We start from the raw sequence: 13,981 nt of genomic DNA, 5'->3' as shown, positions 1-13,981 counted from the left end.
GTCAACATCATAACCATGAAAAATTAAAAAATAACTCATGTATCTGACTATAAAACAGATATAATGGTAGAATGTTGATATAGTTTAACAATGTTCTTTTTTTTTAAAGATCTATTTATTTATATGAGTACACTGTAGCTGTCTTCAGACACACCAGAAGAGAGCATCAAATCCCATTACAGATGGTTGTGAGCCACCATGTGGTTGCTGGGAATTGAACTCAGGACCTCTGGAAGAGCAGTCAGTGCTCTTAACCACTGAGCCATCTCTCCAGCCCTTAACACTGTTCTTAACTTTAATGCTAAATGGAATCATAGATATACTGCAGTATTTACAGTGTGAGAACTAGTTTTAAACACAAAACTAGCACATTAAGCAAGTCGGAAAATAATATAATCAGAAAGCGTCTTTTATTTTACCTCCTATGATACTTTTAAAAGTTACAGAATTAAAATCAACAGTGAAGCCATGACCTCTCTCTTTGTTTTTACATAGTAAATGTCCTTTGACCACTTTAAAACACACAGCGCAGTTCCATTTCAATAAGACAATTAGAAAGTCCAGTTTAGCCAAAGTTCAGCTGTATTCAGTGGAATAGCTAGTTCCTCTTAGCAGCCAACACCTGCTTTGTTCTGCTAAAATCAAGACAAACATGGTCTAGGGATTACAAGTGGGGTTTTGTTGTTGTTTGTTTGTTTGTTTTTTACTTCAAGATGTTTTGGTAATTTCCAAGTTTTCTGTGTTGAGTTGAATTGTGTTTTTATAAAGTCAACTTAGAAAAACTTTATAATGGCAAAGCAGTTCATTTTGTCCATGTTTGAAGGATCCTGCCCTAATGCTAAGAATTCCCTTGAAAACAAACTCCTGTGTTGCTTATGGCTGGGTACTTGTCAATTTTAGGTGACAAGGAACCTATAGTAGTTTCCCATACATGGTGGGTGGCACATTGTTTACATTACAATGGGAAGTGAGGAGACAGCCTGAGTCTACAGCCAGCCCTCCGGAACTTAAAGTTGCCAGCACTCTGTTACCAGTCAGTGTGGTGAGAGTCCCCAGGTCTGGGGCTCAGAGTCTCTTCTGTGGTTCTAGTTGTTCACATCCATTTCCATGGTTAGCTTCCTTCCCGTATCATCAATCTCTGTCCCTGGCTTCTGCCTGTCTCTTAAGTTGCGTTACAGGCTCTATGTAATACTGCTCAATGACCCTTCCTGTGTTTCTCTCAGCCTCTTGTCCCTTTAGTTAGTTTTCATTGTCATGGTTTCAAGACATGGCATGGTATGATTAAACTGTTGTCGCTCACCAGGAAGGAGTGTATCAGCTGGGTGGCGTTTAGCCCTTGAGTCAAGCACCACTTGCTAGCATGGTTCATTAAGTTCAGGAATGCCAAAAACTTGGAATCCTGTAACCCACAGCATAGTGGTCATTCCCAACCACTTCAGTACTAGTGTTCCCCAGCACACCTTAGGCTGCCTATGGTAGTCTTTTCTCTCAGGCAGGTCCTCCTGACTACATTAATTCTGTGGCTAGGTTATATTTTGTGATGTTGATAAACAGAATACATAGAATAGCTAGAATAATGATTTTTTTTAGATTGCTATCAATTTTATTATTTTGGAGGATGTTTGTGTATATACCAGGATATGTGTGTGGAGGTCAGAGGAAAACTTGCAGGACTCAGTTCTCTACTTTAACCATGTGGGTTCCAGTGATGGAACTCAAGTCTTAAGTCTTGATGGCAAATGCCTTTAACTGCTGAACCGTCTCAACAGCCTCAGAGTGATTTGAAACAAACCAAAACAAGAGGTACGGACAATCAGATTACTCAGATCTCTTCTTCTAGACCAGATATTACTTTATTCTAGAAGAATAAAGAGGAGGAGGAAGAGGATGAAGAAAGGAGAAGAGGAGGAGGAGGAAGAGGAGGAAAAGAAGGAGAAGAGGAAAAAAGAAAAAAGGAGGAGGAATATGAGGAAGAAGAGGAAAAGGAGGAAGAAGAAGAAAAGGAGGACGAGGACAAGGAAAAGGAGGAAAAAGAGGAGAAAGACGAAGATAAAGAAGGAAAGAAAGAAAGAAAGGAATAGAAAGACTTAAATAATTCACAGCTGAAGAGATGTTGACTTTTAAGGTCATTGTTGATCGGCCACACCCATTTGCAGGTGCCAAATGGAACAGCTGTTCTTATTGCTGCTTCTCCTCACTAAAACAGCCAGGTTTACACAGAGAAATTCTGTCTTGATAAGTAAAAACAAAAACAAAAAAATAGATACTTGCATCCAAAAGCTAAAATTATATTAAATAACAACAGTGATATTACTAGAAAAAAATCTTTTAAAATATTAATATAGGGGTCTTCAGTCAGTGAGTCTGTAAGATGGCTCAGTGGGTAAATGTACCTGCTGTTGAACCTGATGGCCTGAGTCCAATCCCTGGGACCCACATGGTGGAAGGAGAGAAACAACTCTAGCAAGTTGCCCTCTGCCCTGCACAAGCACACTGTGACACACACACACCCCAACAGCTACATATGCCCATCCTCACTCACTCAGGCTTTTATAAGTTTCCAAAAACAAGTTACATAATTTACATGCACTTGTATTTCTAGCACTATTACTTCATTTTACTTCAAGTACAGATTTTATTATAAGACTAAAATAAGATTTTATTTCAGCACTCTTTCATAGAAAGATGTTTTGGTTTTAAAAAATTGTAACTACGTCTAAAGAGAGACATTAAAGTCTCATAGATGAAATAATAAGTGGAATAAATTATCGGCAAAGTAATAATTATAATGATCACATCTTATTTTTTAAAAAGCTCAAAGTGGGAAACATATTCAAAGTCGTACTCTGTAGTTTCAGAGGATGTTCAACACCAAGTTCAAACCTTGTTTGGCAGTGGATTAAAAACAATATATAGTATCCACAACAGTGATCTCTGTACGGCTGCTTCTAGAGAGCACTTGAAAAAAGACACCAGTCGCCGGGTGGTGGTGGAGCACGCCTTTAATCCCAGCGCTTGGGAGGCAGAGGCAGGTGGATTTCTGAGTTCGAGCCCAGCCTGGTCTACAGAGTGAGTTCCAGGACAGCCAGGACTACACAGAGAAACCCTGTCTCAAAAAACCAAAAAAAAAAAAAAAGAAGAAAAAAGAAAGAAAGAAAACAGCAGTCATTTAAGTGAAGCTTTCTTCAGGCCCCGAGCTTTCCTAAAGACGCCCTGCACGCTATTACCAACCCATGAGCCATACTGAACTCTGCCAGTGACTCCTGTCATGGACTGTGCCTGCATGACTTGCACTCTCCCTGGTAGGAATCCAGAGAGCCACCTCTTCATGTCAGTGACATTTGGGGAAACACAGGCTGCTTTCTTCACAGTCCTAGAGAAGATGCTGAGTGGGACACTTTCTTCCTCCTGGCTTGCATGCTTGATCTGTGTATGAGGGCAGCTTGGGAAAAGGAGACATCACACACCTCATATGAGATGTTAAAAGTGAAGCTAATGCCAGGCAGACTAAAGACAGTGTCCTAACACCTTTAGGACTTACATAGTACAGTGTGTTAAGTGGGTTGAATATGTTAACTGTGCATTTTAATCACAGGATGAGAGGTGAACCCTCTGCCTAGACCCAGAATGAGTCTAGGAGAATGCGGATTTTTGCTTTCTTGTGAAGTCGCCTCTTTCTGTCTTCTTTTTCTGGCAGGCTGTGTCTAAGAATAAGCATTACATTTAATGTGGGAGTGAGGGAACATGGTTTTAATTCTGCTGCTGTACAGGAAGGATGGATGCTGTGGATATGCACGAGTGTTACCTAACTGCATACGTAGCAGTACAGAGGTTGTGGTCAGAATTTAAGATGTAGTTGTCTTTGAAGAACAGCCACAAATAACATAATAAACAAATCCAAGGTGTTGAGATCATGCACTTTGCCTGAGAGTCCTTTACACGCACTTCTGCACCTCTAGAACCCTAAGGCTCAGCTTGTGAGTCTTAGTGGAGGTGTCTGAGCAACTGTATAGAGGGAAGTAAGAGGGGTAGCAGCTAACAACTTTAGCTCCTAATTCCCTTGTATTCCTCTGTTGGTTATTCAATAACACTCATCCCCTGCCTGTAGGCTGTGCAGATCTGGCCCTTGGCTTGAGGCATTGACGACAATCTATGAGGAGAATCAGTCAACATGGGAAAAATCTAGAGACTCTGCAGAACAGTTTAATTCTAGGCAAGTGTTGAGTAGCTCAGGCTCCAGGGTTTGTATAGCATGCTGGACATAATCTACCCACTTAACTAAAGGAGTTTGAAGTTAGGAAATGGTTACTCGCTTCATCTTTTTACAACCGTGAGTGACTTATCTTTCAGTTTTATTTCTCTTTAGTATAGAGGTCTGTGGGTATCAAGGTTGGCTTCAGGACATCCCCCACTTATATACCAAAATCAGAGACACTAAACCCACATATAAAATGCCATGCTATTTGTATATAACCTGCAAAAACCCTCCCAGTATTTTAAATCATCTTTAGATAACTTAGAATAACTAATACAATGCAAGTGATATGTAAATATTCTGTACAAAGGATATGTTAATATGCAATACAAATGTAAATAGCCATTGCTTTTAGGGACTAATGGCCAAATGACACTTGCACAGGGGAAGCCCAGCAACATTGTTCTTGCATCCTTATCTCCAGTTGGTTGAAGCCAAGGATAAAGGAACCCACATCTATAAAGGTCTGGCTGTGTTATAACACCTCCCTCACTGGATTCCCACGATGATGAGATTGTCTGTGTGGACCCAAAGTGGCAGTTGTCACTTAGCATATGCTTAACATTTCCAGCTCCCTTTTGGGAAAGCAAGGTGATGGTACTGTGTATAAGTTCCCAGGGCATTCAGTTACATTATGAAAGTACCTGACATAACACAAAACAGTGCCTTCATCTTCCTTCAGGCCCTTGCCTGTGGGAAACAGTGCTGTCTTTTAGTTGTTTCATTTTAATTGTGTATTCAATCCAGAAAGAAACTCCAACAAGAAAGGGCAAGAAAATGAAAGGACAGTGGATACCAGAGAATGGTGCGAAGATTTGTCCAGAATACAGAGGCCCGGAGCTAAGGGGCTGAGATCTCAGATAGAGCTAAGTGTGTGTTCACTAAGTATATTCTTTCATGACGGTTGCCCTCTCAGACCTTTGTAAATGTTTGCATAGAGTCACAGCAAGGAAACTGGCTGTGCAGTCTCCAGTTCAGCATTTCACACATGAGGAATCAGCTTCAGAGAACAGAGCCGTTCCCACATTCATGTGCCCTCCTTTGTCTTCTACATACCAAGAGCTTCCTGAGTTTGTGTGCCAGGTGTATCCAGAAAACAAGACAAATAAAGACCTTGCTCTCATGGGCTGCTTTTTGTGAGGGCAGAAGAAGACATTAAATGAAGCAAATAAATGAAGAAGATTAATGAAGTTAAATCACACACACACACCAAGAAATTTGAGAGACAGTGGCTGCAGATAAGAGAGAGAATGATTAGTTTTGAAAAGCTAAGAAATGGCTCAGCAAGGACGTTTTACCTAAGGCAGAAATGAGACATAAGAATGCCCAGGCAACAAAGCAGGGTGGGGAGAGGGCGTGGACGGCTAGTGCAGTGCTCGCCCTATGGTCCTCTTTCCTCGTTAGAGAAAAGTGGCCAAATGCAAAGAAGAAAGGAAGACTTTATGATTGAGAATTGTCAAACTGGCAGAGGGCCAGTAACATACAGCTTCAAAGACTATGAGGTTCATGTTTGTATGGTCAACAGGGTAAGAAGCTATGGAAAGATTTGACCAGAGGAGTTGTCTGAATTAGCCACAAGAGCATTACATAGAAACTCTTCCTTGTCACCCTGACAAAGTCCCTGCCACAAGCAGCTTAAGGAAGGCCAGGTTTATTTTGGCTCACAGCTGGATGATGAGGTCTGTGGGGGGGGGTCCTGGCAGCCATTTATGAGGCCATCGTCCACAGGCAGTGAGCAGACAGAGATGCATGCTGATCCCCACCCCATTCTCCTTGTCAGTCATGGCCCAGCCCACCCATGAGACTGATGAAGCATTTCAGTTGATGAGATGTTTGCTGCGAAGGCAGAGTAGGCTCAGATCCCCAGTCCCTGTGTGAAGGTCAGGGATGGCCACTTACCTCTGTAAACCCAGCACTGAGGAAACGGAGACAGGAAGCTCCCTGGAGTTTACTGGCCAGTCAGACTAGCTGAATAGGTGAGATCAAGATTCAGTGAGAACCTTTCTCAAGAAATAAGGTAGAGGGCAAAGACCCTAGCTATTGCCCTCCTGTGTGTAGGCACTTCACCGATGCCAGGCATAGATCTATAGACACAACTTCCTTCATCCTCAGAAAACCTCAGGAAATATCATCAAGCTCCGCCTCGCTTTATAGATGAAAAAACTGAAGCACAGAGATTGAATTGTTGGGGTCCAGGAACTGCCACACAAACCACTCTGGGCCTCAGTTAAACAGGGATGGGTAGTGAACTCACGCCCCAAGACTGTTTGACCAAGGCTGTAGCTTAGACTCGGGAGCTGAAAGCCATGATCACAAATGATGTCCAGCGTCAGTTTACATGCGGAAAAACCATAATGAGCTCATAAGCAGATATGGGGTGGAGTGGGCTGCCGAGGGTGGTCAGCCTTTTTCCAAGTTTCTCTGGTAATTTAGATATAAATTACCAAGCTGACCTCTGTCCTCCTTGGCCCTGACTGAAGGCTATGGTTAGGGACTTTCCAAGAAGAAGAAAAAGAAGCCTCAGAACATAACAGGGTATGTGGGCAGCTTGACCCTGCTCTGGGTGAAGCTATTTTTCTGTGTTGATAACTGGCAGGCATGGAACAAAATGGTTACAGCTATGCTGGGACGGGGGCTGGCCTCAACAAAAATTATAGTTGATAAAGGTTGACTCATTGTTCAACCCAATTAGTATGAATCTACTCTTCCCAGTTGGTGATGGCTCTCAGCTGGTTCTCTCCATATGTGATCTCCTTCTCAAAAGACACCAGCTGAGGGGTTTTTTCATTTGTTTGTTTGTTTGTTTGTTTGTTTGTTTACACTGAGGTTCCCATGCTACAGAGAGAGAAGACAGAAGTTGCAAGATCTTTTTTTGAGGTCTAGCCTTAGAAGTCTCCAGTTTTACATCTGCCATATTCTGTTGGTCTAAATAAGTACTAGGCCTGTCCAGATTCCAGAGGGCTGTAGAAGAGCCCCTGGATCTTTATAGGAAGAGTGAAAGAGTTGAAAGAGTCACAGCAAAAAGTATATATTTCCACTTTCCAGGCAAGAGAGGAATAATAGAGGCAAAGAGTCCTACAAATGAAAAAAAAAAAGTCAAGAAAATATTTGACCCTGGTCATCCATGTACAACCTGGCCCTGGCCCTGGCCCTGGCTCTGTGGTCTTTCTACTAGCAAATGAGCCTAGCCAGGTGTGGTGGCATATGCCTTTAATCCAAGAACTAGGAATCAAAGGAAGCCAGATCTCTGTGAGTTCAAGGCCAGTCTGTTCTACGTAGAGAGTTCCAGGACAGCATGTAGAGAAAAGTAAGCAAAGAAGGAAGCAAGGAGGGGAGGAAGGAAGCATGCAAGGAAGGTGACTAGGAAGGGTCAACAAGTGTCCAAACAGGGAAGACAAGGAAGAGATAGGGGATGACAGCCACAATTCAAGGATGCAAACTACAGAAAAACTAGAATTACCTCAGGAAGAGGAAACTTAGGAGGTGTGGCATGGTGAGGGGTGCAGTATGGAGTCTTAAGCAGCTCAGGACAGAGTAAAGGAAAGGCACTTGGGCTTGGAACTAAGGGCTGGGCCAGCAAGAAAAGACCTGATCGACTGTAGTCTGGTTGATCACCCTGAGGGTAAAACAAATTAGAAGTGTAGACAGCAGTCCCCGGTGATACATTGAGTCAGGCGGGGCTAATTAAAAAGACAAGCTGTGCCCTAGTAATTTACCTAGATGTATGTCATTTCTAACCCTGGGGTTCTTCTGATTGGCTTAAGTGGACAGTATGCCCTGATTGGTTGCCTGGCTATATAACAAAGCAAAGTAGGAGCATGAGTCTCCTGTGTGCTGCTCAGGAACTCCACTGAGCTCTACTCACAAACAAGGCCAGCTGAGGTAGAAATTTCTGTCCTGTTTAGAGTTTCCCTGTGCCCTCACTTTTATGTTCAGGGTTTTTTCTTTTCTGTTCATAGTGAGTTACTTGGTATTGTATGTTTGAGGTAAACGCATAACTCCAGACCATGTTGCTTGAGTGAATGGTGTGTTCTTTTCAGTCAGCTGCCGTAAGAGTGCAAAACTGCCTACAAACTCTTCCCTCGTCAAGACTGGAAAGGCTAGCTCCAAGTCCTTAGCAAGTTTAGACTTTCAGGTCTTGCTTAGTTTCTTTGCCTCCATTGCCTTTGTTCCAAATGCCAGAACTAATTTCCTTTTTGTAATAGTGAACACAGAGCCATCTTTGACAACCTGAACTTTGAACTTCCTGGCTCCTGACCGTTCCTGCTCAGTCATCTGTCCTGTTTGCCAGCCCCAAATCATGCTCAGCATACTTGGACTTTATTTAAATGTCTCTAAAATTGTTCCGAATCATACCATTATTATAAATGTAGGTATCACTGCTTCCTGATATTTTTTTTCTTATTGTCTTCAGGAAATAAATATAATTTTATCATAAATTTAGTTGTAGATTATATCTACTTCAGCCCCAGCTAGAATTGTGACTTTTACGACCCAACATTCAAAGTTTAATCAAAATAAAAGTCAAAACCCTGTTTTAAATAACTTAGAACAGATAAGAAAAATCAGGACTTTTTAAAATGTCCGATTAAACTTAGAAAATCGTGCAATTTGCCAAAACACAGAGTATAATCACTTCATTGCTCAGAAATGTGGCATATTTTATTGAGTAGGAAACAAAAATTTTCAAAGCAAAATTTAATTATTGACAATTATAAATGAGGAATCTTTAAAATACTACATAAGGAAAATAAGACTAATTGAAATAATTATACGTAGTTTTCTAAGGAAGTCTTGTACTTTGTAGCCTGATTAATGACCTTTGAAAGGCATTTTGGTTTTATGTATAAAGAATCACAACAATGTTTTGACTCTTTAGCCAAATCATTCTATTTCTGTCTGAGATGCTGGAAAGGCAGAAACTGTGTGCTAACTACATCAACGTTACTAGAGGAAGGCAATGGCTTGTTTCAAGGGGATGGAAAATATATTACCTTGAATATTTAGTGATTTCTCTGAAAATAAGAAATGTTACAAGTGGTGTGTGTGTGTGTGTGTGTGTGTGTGTGTGTGTGTGTCCAAGCACTAAGACATATATGGAAGTCAGAGAACAATTTGTGAGAATGGTTTTCACCTTCTACCATGTGGATTACGGGAACTAACTTGGGTTATTAGTTTTGGTGACAAGTGCTTTTTCCTGCTGAGCAATCTCATTAGCCCTAAAGGTGTTTCTGATAAAATGTTGTTTTAGTGTTAAATAGGCTAGATCTCTATAAATTGCGTCTTCTATGCATTATGTCAATAAGAAATCTAGGGACATGTACTTTTAACCCCCAAATCATTCCCTCTCTCTAAAAATTCTATTTTTCTTCAGCTCCACCATTATCAACCTGCTTGAAATAAATAGTGTTTTCTACTGGACTCTATAGGTGCTCTGACTGGTCTTTAGTCCCATGCTGGAATCTATTCTCTTTCTCTGCCTGTAGCTAAATCCAAATCCAGTGTCACACGTATACTCACATACATGCACACCACACACACACACATACATACACACACACACACCATTGCTTCAAATGCCTACCACTTTACCTGACCCCAAATGCTACACAAAACTATGGCTGGCTCTCTAGACTCTCCTCTCATTGCCACACTTTACCTTGGCAATTAACTACAGTTGACACTCCTCTGCCTAGGATGCTGTCTTCTGCCTAGAACACTGCCTACAGTTGACACTCCTCTGCCTAGGATGCTGTCTTCTGCCTAGAACACTGCCTACAGTTGACACTCCTCTGCCTAGGATGCTGTCTTCTGCCTAGGACACTGTCTACAGTTGATACTCCTCTGCCTAGGATCCTCCCTGCAAGAACCTTATGTCATTCACCTTCCATGCCATCATCTCAGAGAATCTTCATTGCTTCCCTAGAGCAGGTCCCCTTGTCACACTCTCTTGTGACTTCTTTACTTTTTTCTTATTTATGACTCACACATACATAAACATTCCTACCCCAGAAAAATTTAAATTCCATGAGAATGGGGACTTGATTTGTTCACTGTTCTTCACCCAGAGTTCAAATGTGTATTGAATGCCTAAAGTCACACACACCACTGTTGCTTAGCTAATCTGTGTCACTGTGGAATTCTTGTGGCTTTCTCCTGAGGAGGGGCCATCCTGCTCTGCCTACAGTGGTACCTCAGTATTGACATAGTAGGCTGCCATCTCCTGGTGTATATCTGATAAATTTACCATAACTATGTAAAAACACAGAGAAAAGCCACAACAAGAATAAAAACTGTTAGAATTATAAAAATGTAACTTCTCTCAAAATGATAGTGTAATAAGAATTCACAATTAAACATAAAGAATATCTCATTTAATACATTGTAATTATAGATTACATGCAACAAAAAGGCTAACTGTAGACATAGTAGTTATAATTATTCTACTGTAAAAAATTAGATGTTTCGATTTCCCTCTAGTGTATCCAAATGGCTGTGTCATTTTTACATAGCTGTAATCATAGATTAAATTCTATGTTTTCTTTCATGCTGTATTTATTTTCCTGAGATTCTACATTGCCTACATAATTATAGTTAGCAACTACATGGTATTCATTTACATTAGTATACTGGAGAGTGGTTCTTACTTTAAGATGTATTTCCTGAAATAGAATTTAGAGTGTGTGTGTATTCACAGAGAAGTAGAGATGAGTAGCTTCAGTAGCCACAGTATGGTGATGGTCATGTCATACTTGACATGGGACTGACTATGATTATTTTTTATGAGAGAATTCAAGTTATATCATGCCTGTAAGGGGGAAAATCCCTCTACATAGGTTTATGCAGGGCACCCTAAGTCATGTAGCTTCTGAAATAAGATGGATATGCTAGGAGTGGAGGAGGGTGCTAGGTTTGGGGAAACCAACAATTAGAGATGTCTCTTAGAAAATGGAATTTATAGACTTATGAGGGACATTTTAAGTGAATGCCAATATTGACTAGAAGCAGATCCTGGGGGTGTCTTTATTCTGTTAGTACCAGAGATGGCAATAGAATCAGGAGTGATTGGCCAGGGAACAGGAAGTGACAATAGCAAAAAGAAAGGCACCAGTGTAAATCTGTAGGCTGTAGACTGAATATAATGGCACTGCTGCCTAATGCTTTTCAAAATGCAAGTCTGGGCAGGATGACCCCTGGCTTCTCTAATACTTTGTATAAAACAGCAGTATCGTAGCCTCAAGCAGGAGTGAGTTACAGCCCTCTTGGTTCATTGGTTTTAACTCCAAAGTGGCCAGTTGGCCATCATCTTGCTTGCCATCTTCTTAGCAATACAAAAATCCAACACTAAAGCCAGGCCCAGTGGCTCAAGTCCATGATCTTCGCACTTAGAAACCGAAACAAAAGGGTTGCTATGGGTTCAAACCTCTATAGCAAGACCTTATCCTAAAACACAACACACACACACACACACACACACACACACACACACACACACACACACGAAATGCCCTAACACTTGTGCTTTCCAGAGGACTTTGGACAAAGGGTTACAGTTACCGGAACTTGAAATAATTCCCCAAACACTAGAAACCCCCAAATTTGGAAACCAACAAGCCCAACATTTTCATCAGTGCTAAGCCATCTGCTTTCAAGGTTGGCTGTGCTTCACCCAGAGCCATCTCCCTTTGGATTAAGCACCTATTACTTTTAAACACTTCTAGAGTCTTCTTGAGAAACAATTTGCCTTGGAGAGAGATTAGTTAAGGACTTAGAACAACTTTTCTTTGGAAAGACAGCCAAGTAAGGAAAAGCAGGGGAAGAAGAAGCCATGTTAGGATTTGAGGTCTGGTATTTCAAAAGTATAGTTAGGTGCAGACATTTGCTTTCTGGATGCTACTTCATCCATCTCCAAGTCAACCGTCCTCTACATCCTGATGGCTAACACTGTTTTCATTCATGGTCTTTGTGTTAAACAAATTTCATCATCTAAAGCCATGGATTATGTTGACAATCCACACGTTAGCTTTACTCGCTGACCACTAAACGGAGGAGTACGGGTCCCATCTGTTATGTTCCCCACAGCCTACACGGGACCTCAATAAACATTTAGTTGATTAATGTTGCCCAATAAACATTTAATGTATTAATGAATAAGTGAATGAGTAATCAGAACCAGATTATTCCGGTTTCTACATGTCATCAGGACATCTATCATTTAGTTGCTTTATTAGACCAAGTCTTAGCACATTGCTCAACCAGGTTTCTTGTCATTGACTCTATGATTATTTTAACAACCAGCAGAAACCTTTTAGGTTGTCGTGATACACAGAAGACTACATATACAGAAGAATGTGTGTAAATATGTACACCATGGTCAAAAAGGGTTCTAACTATGACAACTTCTCCTCAGGTTATTAGCCTAGGCCGCCTCTCTAGTACACAAAGTTTAGCTCGTTATGAGTCTGCTCTAATTAGGGATGGATTTGAGTAGTACATTGATATTTTTGTTTGTTTGTTTGTTTTCAGCAAACTTCAAAAGACAAAGAGGGATATCAGATGGCTTCAAGGAGCAACTGGTGAATGGTTTGAAGAAATTCAAAGAAAGAAATTTTGCAATGAAACAGATGTTAACCAGATGTTAAAACCACCACTTACATATAGGCTACAGAAGGGGATGGCAAAAAATGGTGAGAAAGGAAATAAATTTTGCTTTAAATTATCTTTTCTTTGCCTTGTGGTATACTATCATAGACAATGAGTCCAAGCATCTGCGATTTAACCAATTTATGGCTAAGGACTGTTATAAGGATCTAAAGTTTGATATGATAGTGTATACTGGACAGATGCCTGATTCAGCTCTCTATGGTTACGGTCAAATTATTTCCTGATAAACTTCAATATGGTTACCTCTGAGGATTCAATAAAATTATGTATGTTAAGAATTAGCCTTCGAGAAAAAAAAGTAAAAAAAAAAAATAAAAATAAAAGAATTAGCCTAAAGGCCAAGTAGATGGCTCAGCCGTAAATACTGCACATGTGTGAAGATCTAAATTCAAATCCCCAGAACTTACATCTGGGCATGGTAAACCAGGTCTATAATCTCATCTCTCTTGTGGAAGATAGGAACAGAATAAGGAGAATCCTCAGAGACCTCTGAACTGGCTACCCTGCCACACAACATAGCAGCAAAATACCAAGAGAAGGTAGAAGGGTGAAGACTGATCAATTAAGTTTCCCCCTGACCTCCACAACTGTCACACATATCACCACACGAAAAACTTCAAATAAAAAGAATGAACCTGAGATGATTGTGATGGCCTCTGCCTTTAATCCCAGCACTCAAGAGACTGAGGCAAGAAAATTGTCACAAATTTCAAGCCAGTCTGAGCTACAGAATGAAATCTACAGAATGAGACCTTGTCCCAACTCCCATCCCCACTCCTCCAAAAAAGGAAAGAAAGGTAGAGAATTAACAAGGAGGGTAGTAAGCATTTACCTCAACAGGAAGATGATGAAGAGGAAGAGACAGAAGAAGAGAAGGCTGTGTGTTCATAGCAGAAATAAGAAAGCTGGTGGAGAAGCTGACACTGCCCTGGAGTCTCAGTAGTCTTCAGAGTGGGTTGTAGTGAGAGCCTGCTGTAGATAGTTAGTGAGAGCCTGCTGTAGATAGTTAGTGAGAGCCCGCTGTAGTTAGTGAGTGAGAGCCCGCTGTAGTTAGTGAGTGAG

The 13,981-nt window shown here is 40.9% G+C and overlaps 1 protein-coding gene across 1 annotated transcript in view; it reads left to right on the top strand.

Annotated features, from left to right (window-relative positions):
• The window catches only part of Exph5 (exophilin 5), a 73,482-nt gene that overhangs the window by 23,324 nt on the left and 36,177 nt on the right, over positions 1–13,981 (top strand). Inside the window, exon 2 of the mRNA XM_028783615.1 lies at positions 12,782–12,942. Within this exon, the coding sequence (XP_028639448.1) occupies positions 12,782–12,942 (161 nt within the window). The remainder of the gene's footprint in view (positions 1–12,781; positions 12,943–13,981) is intronic.

The sequence above is a fragment of the Grammomys surdaster genome, unplaced genomic scaffold (assembly GCF_004785775.1).
Source record: "Grammomys surdaster isolate TR1022 unplaced genomic scaffold, NIH_TR_1.0 1162, whole genome shotgun sequence".
NCBI classification, from domain to species: Eukaryota; Metazoa; Chordata; class Mammalia; order Rodentia; family Muridae; genus Grammomys; species Grammomys surdaster.
The sequence above is the reverse complement of the archived record's forward strand: the minus strand, read 5'-3'. Positions and strand labels throughout refer to the sequence as shown.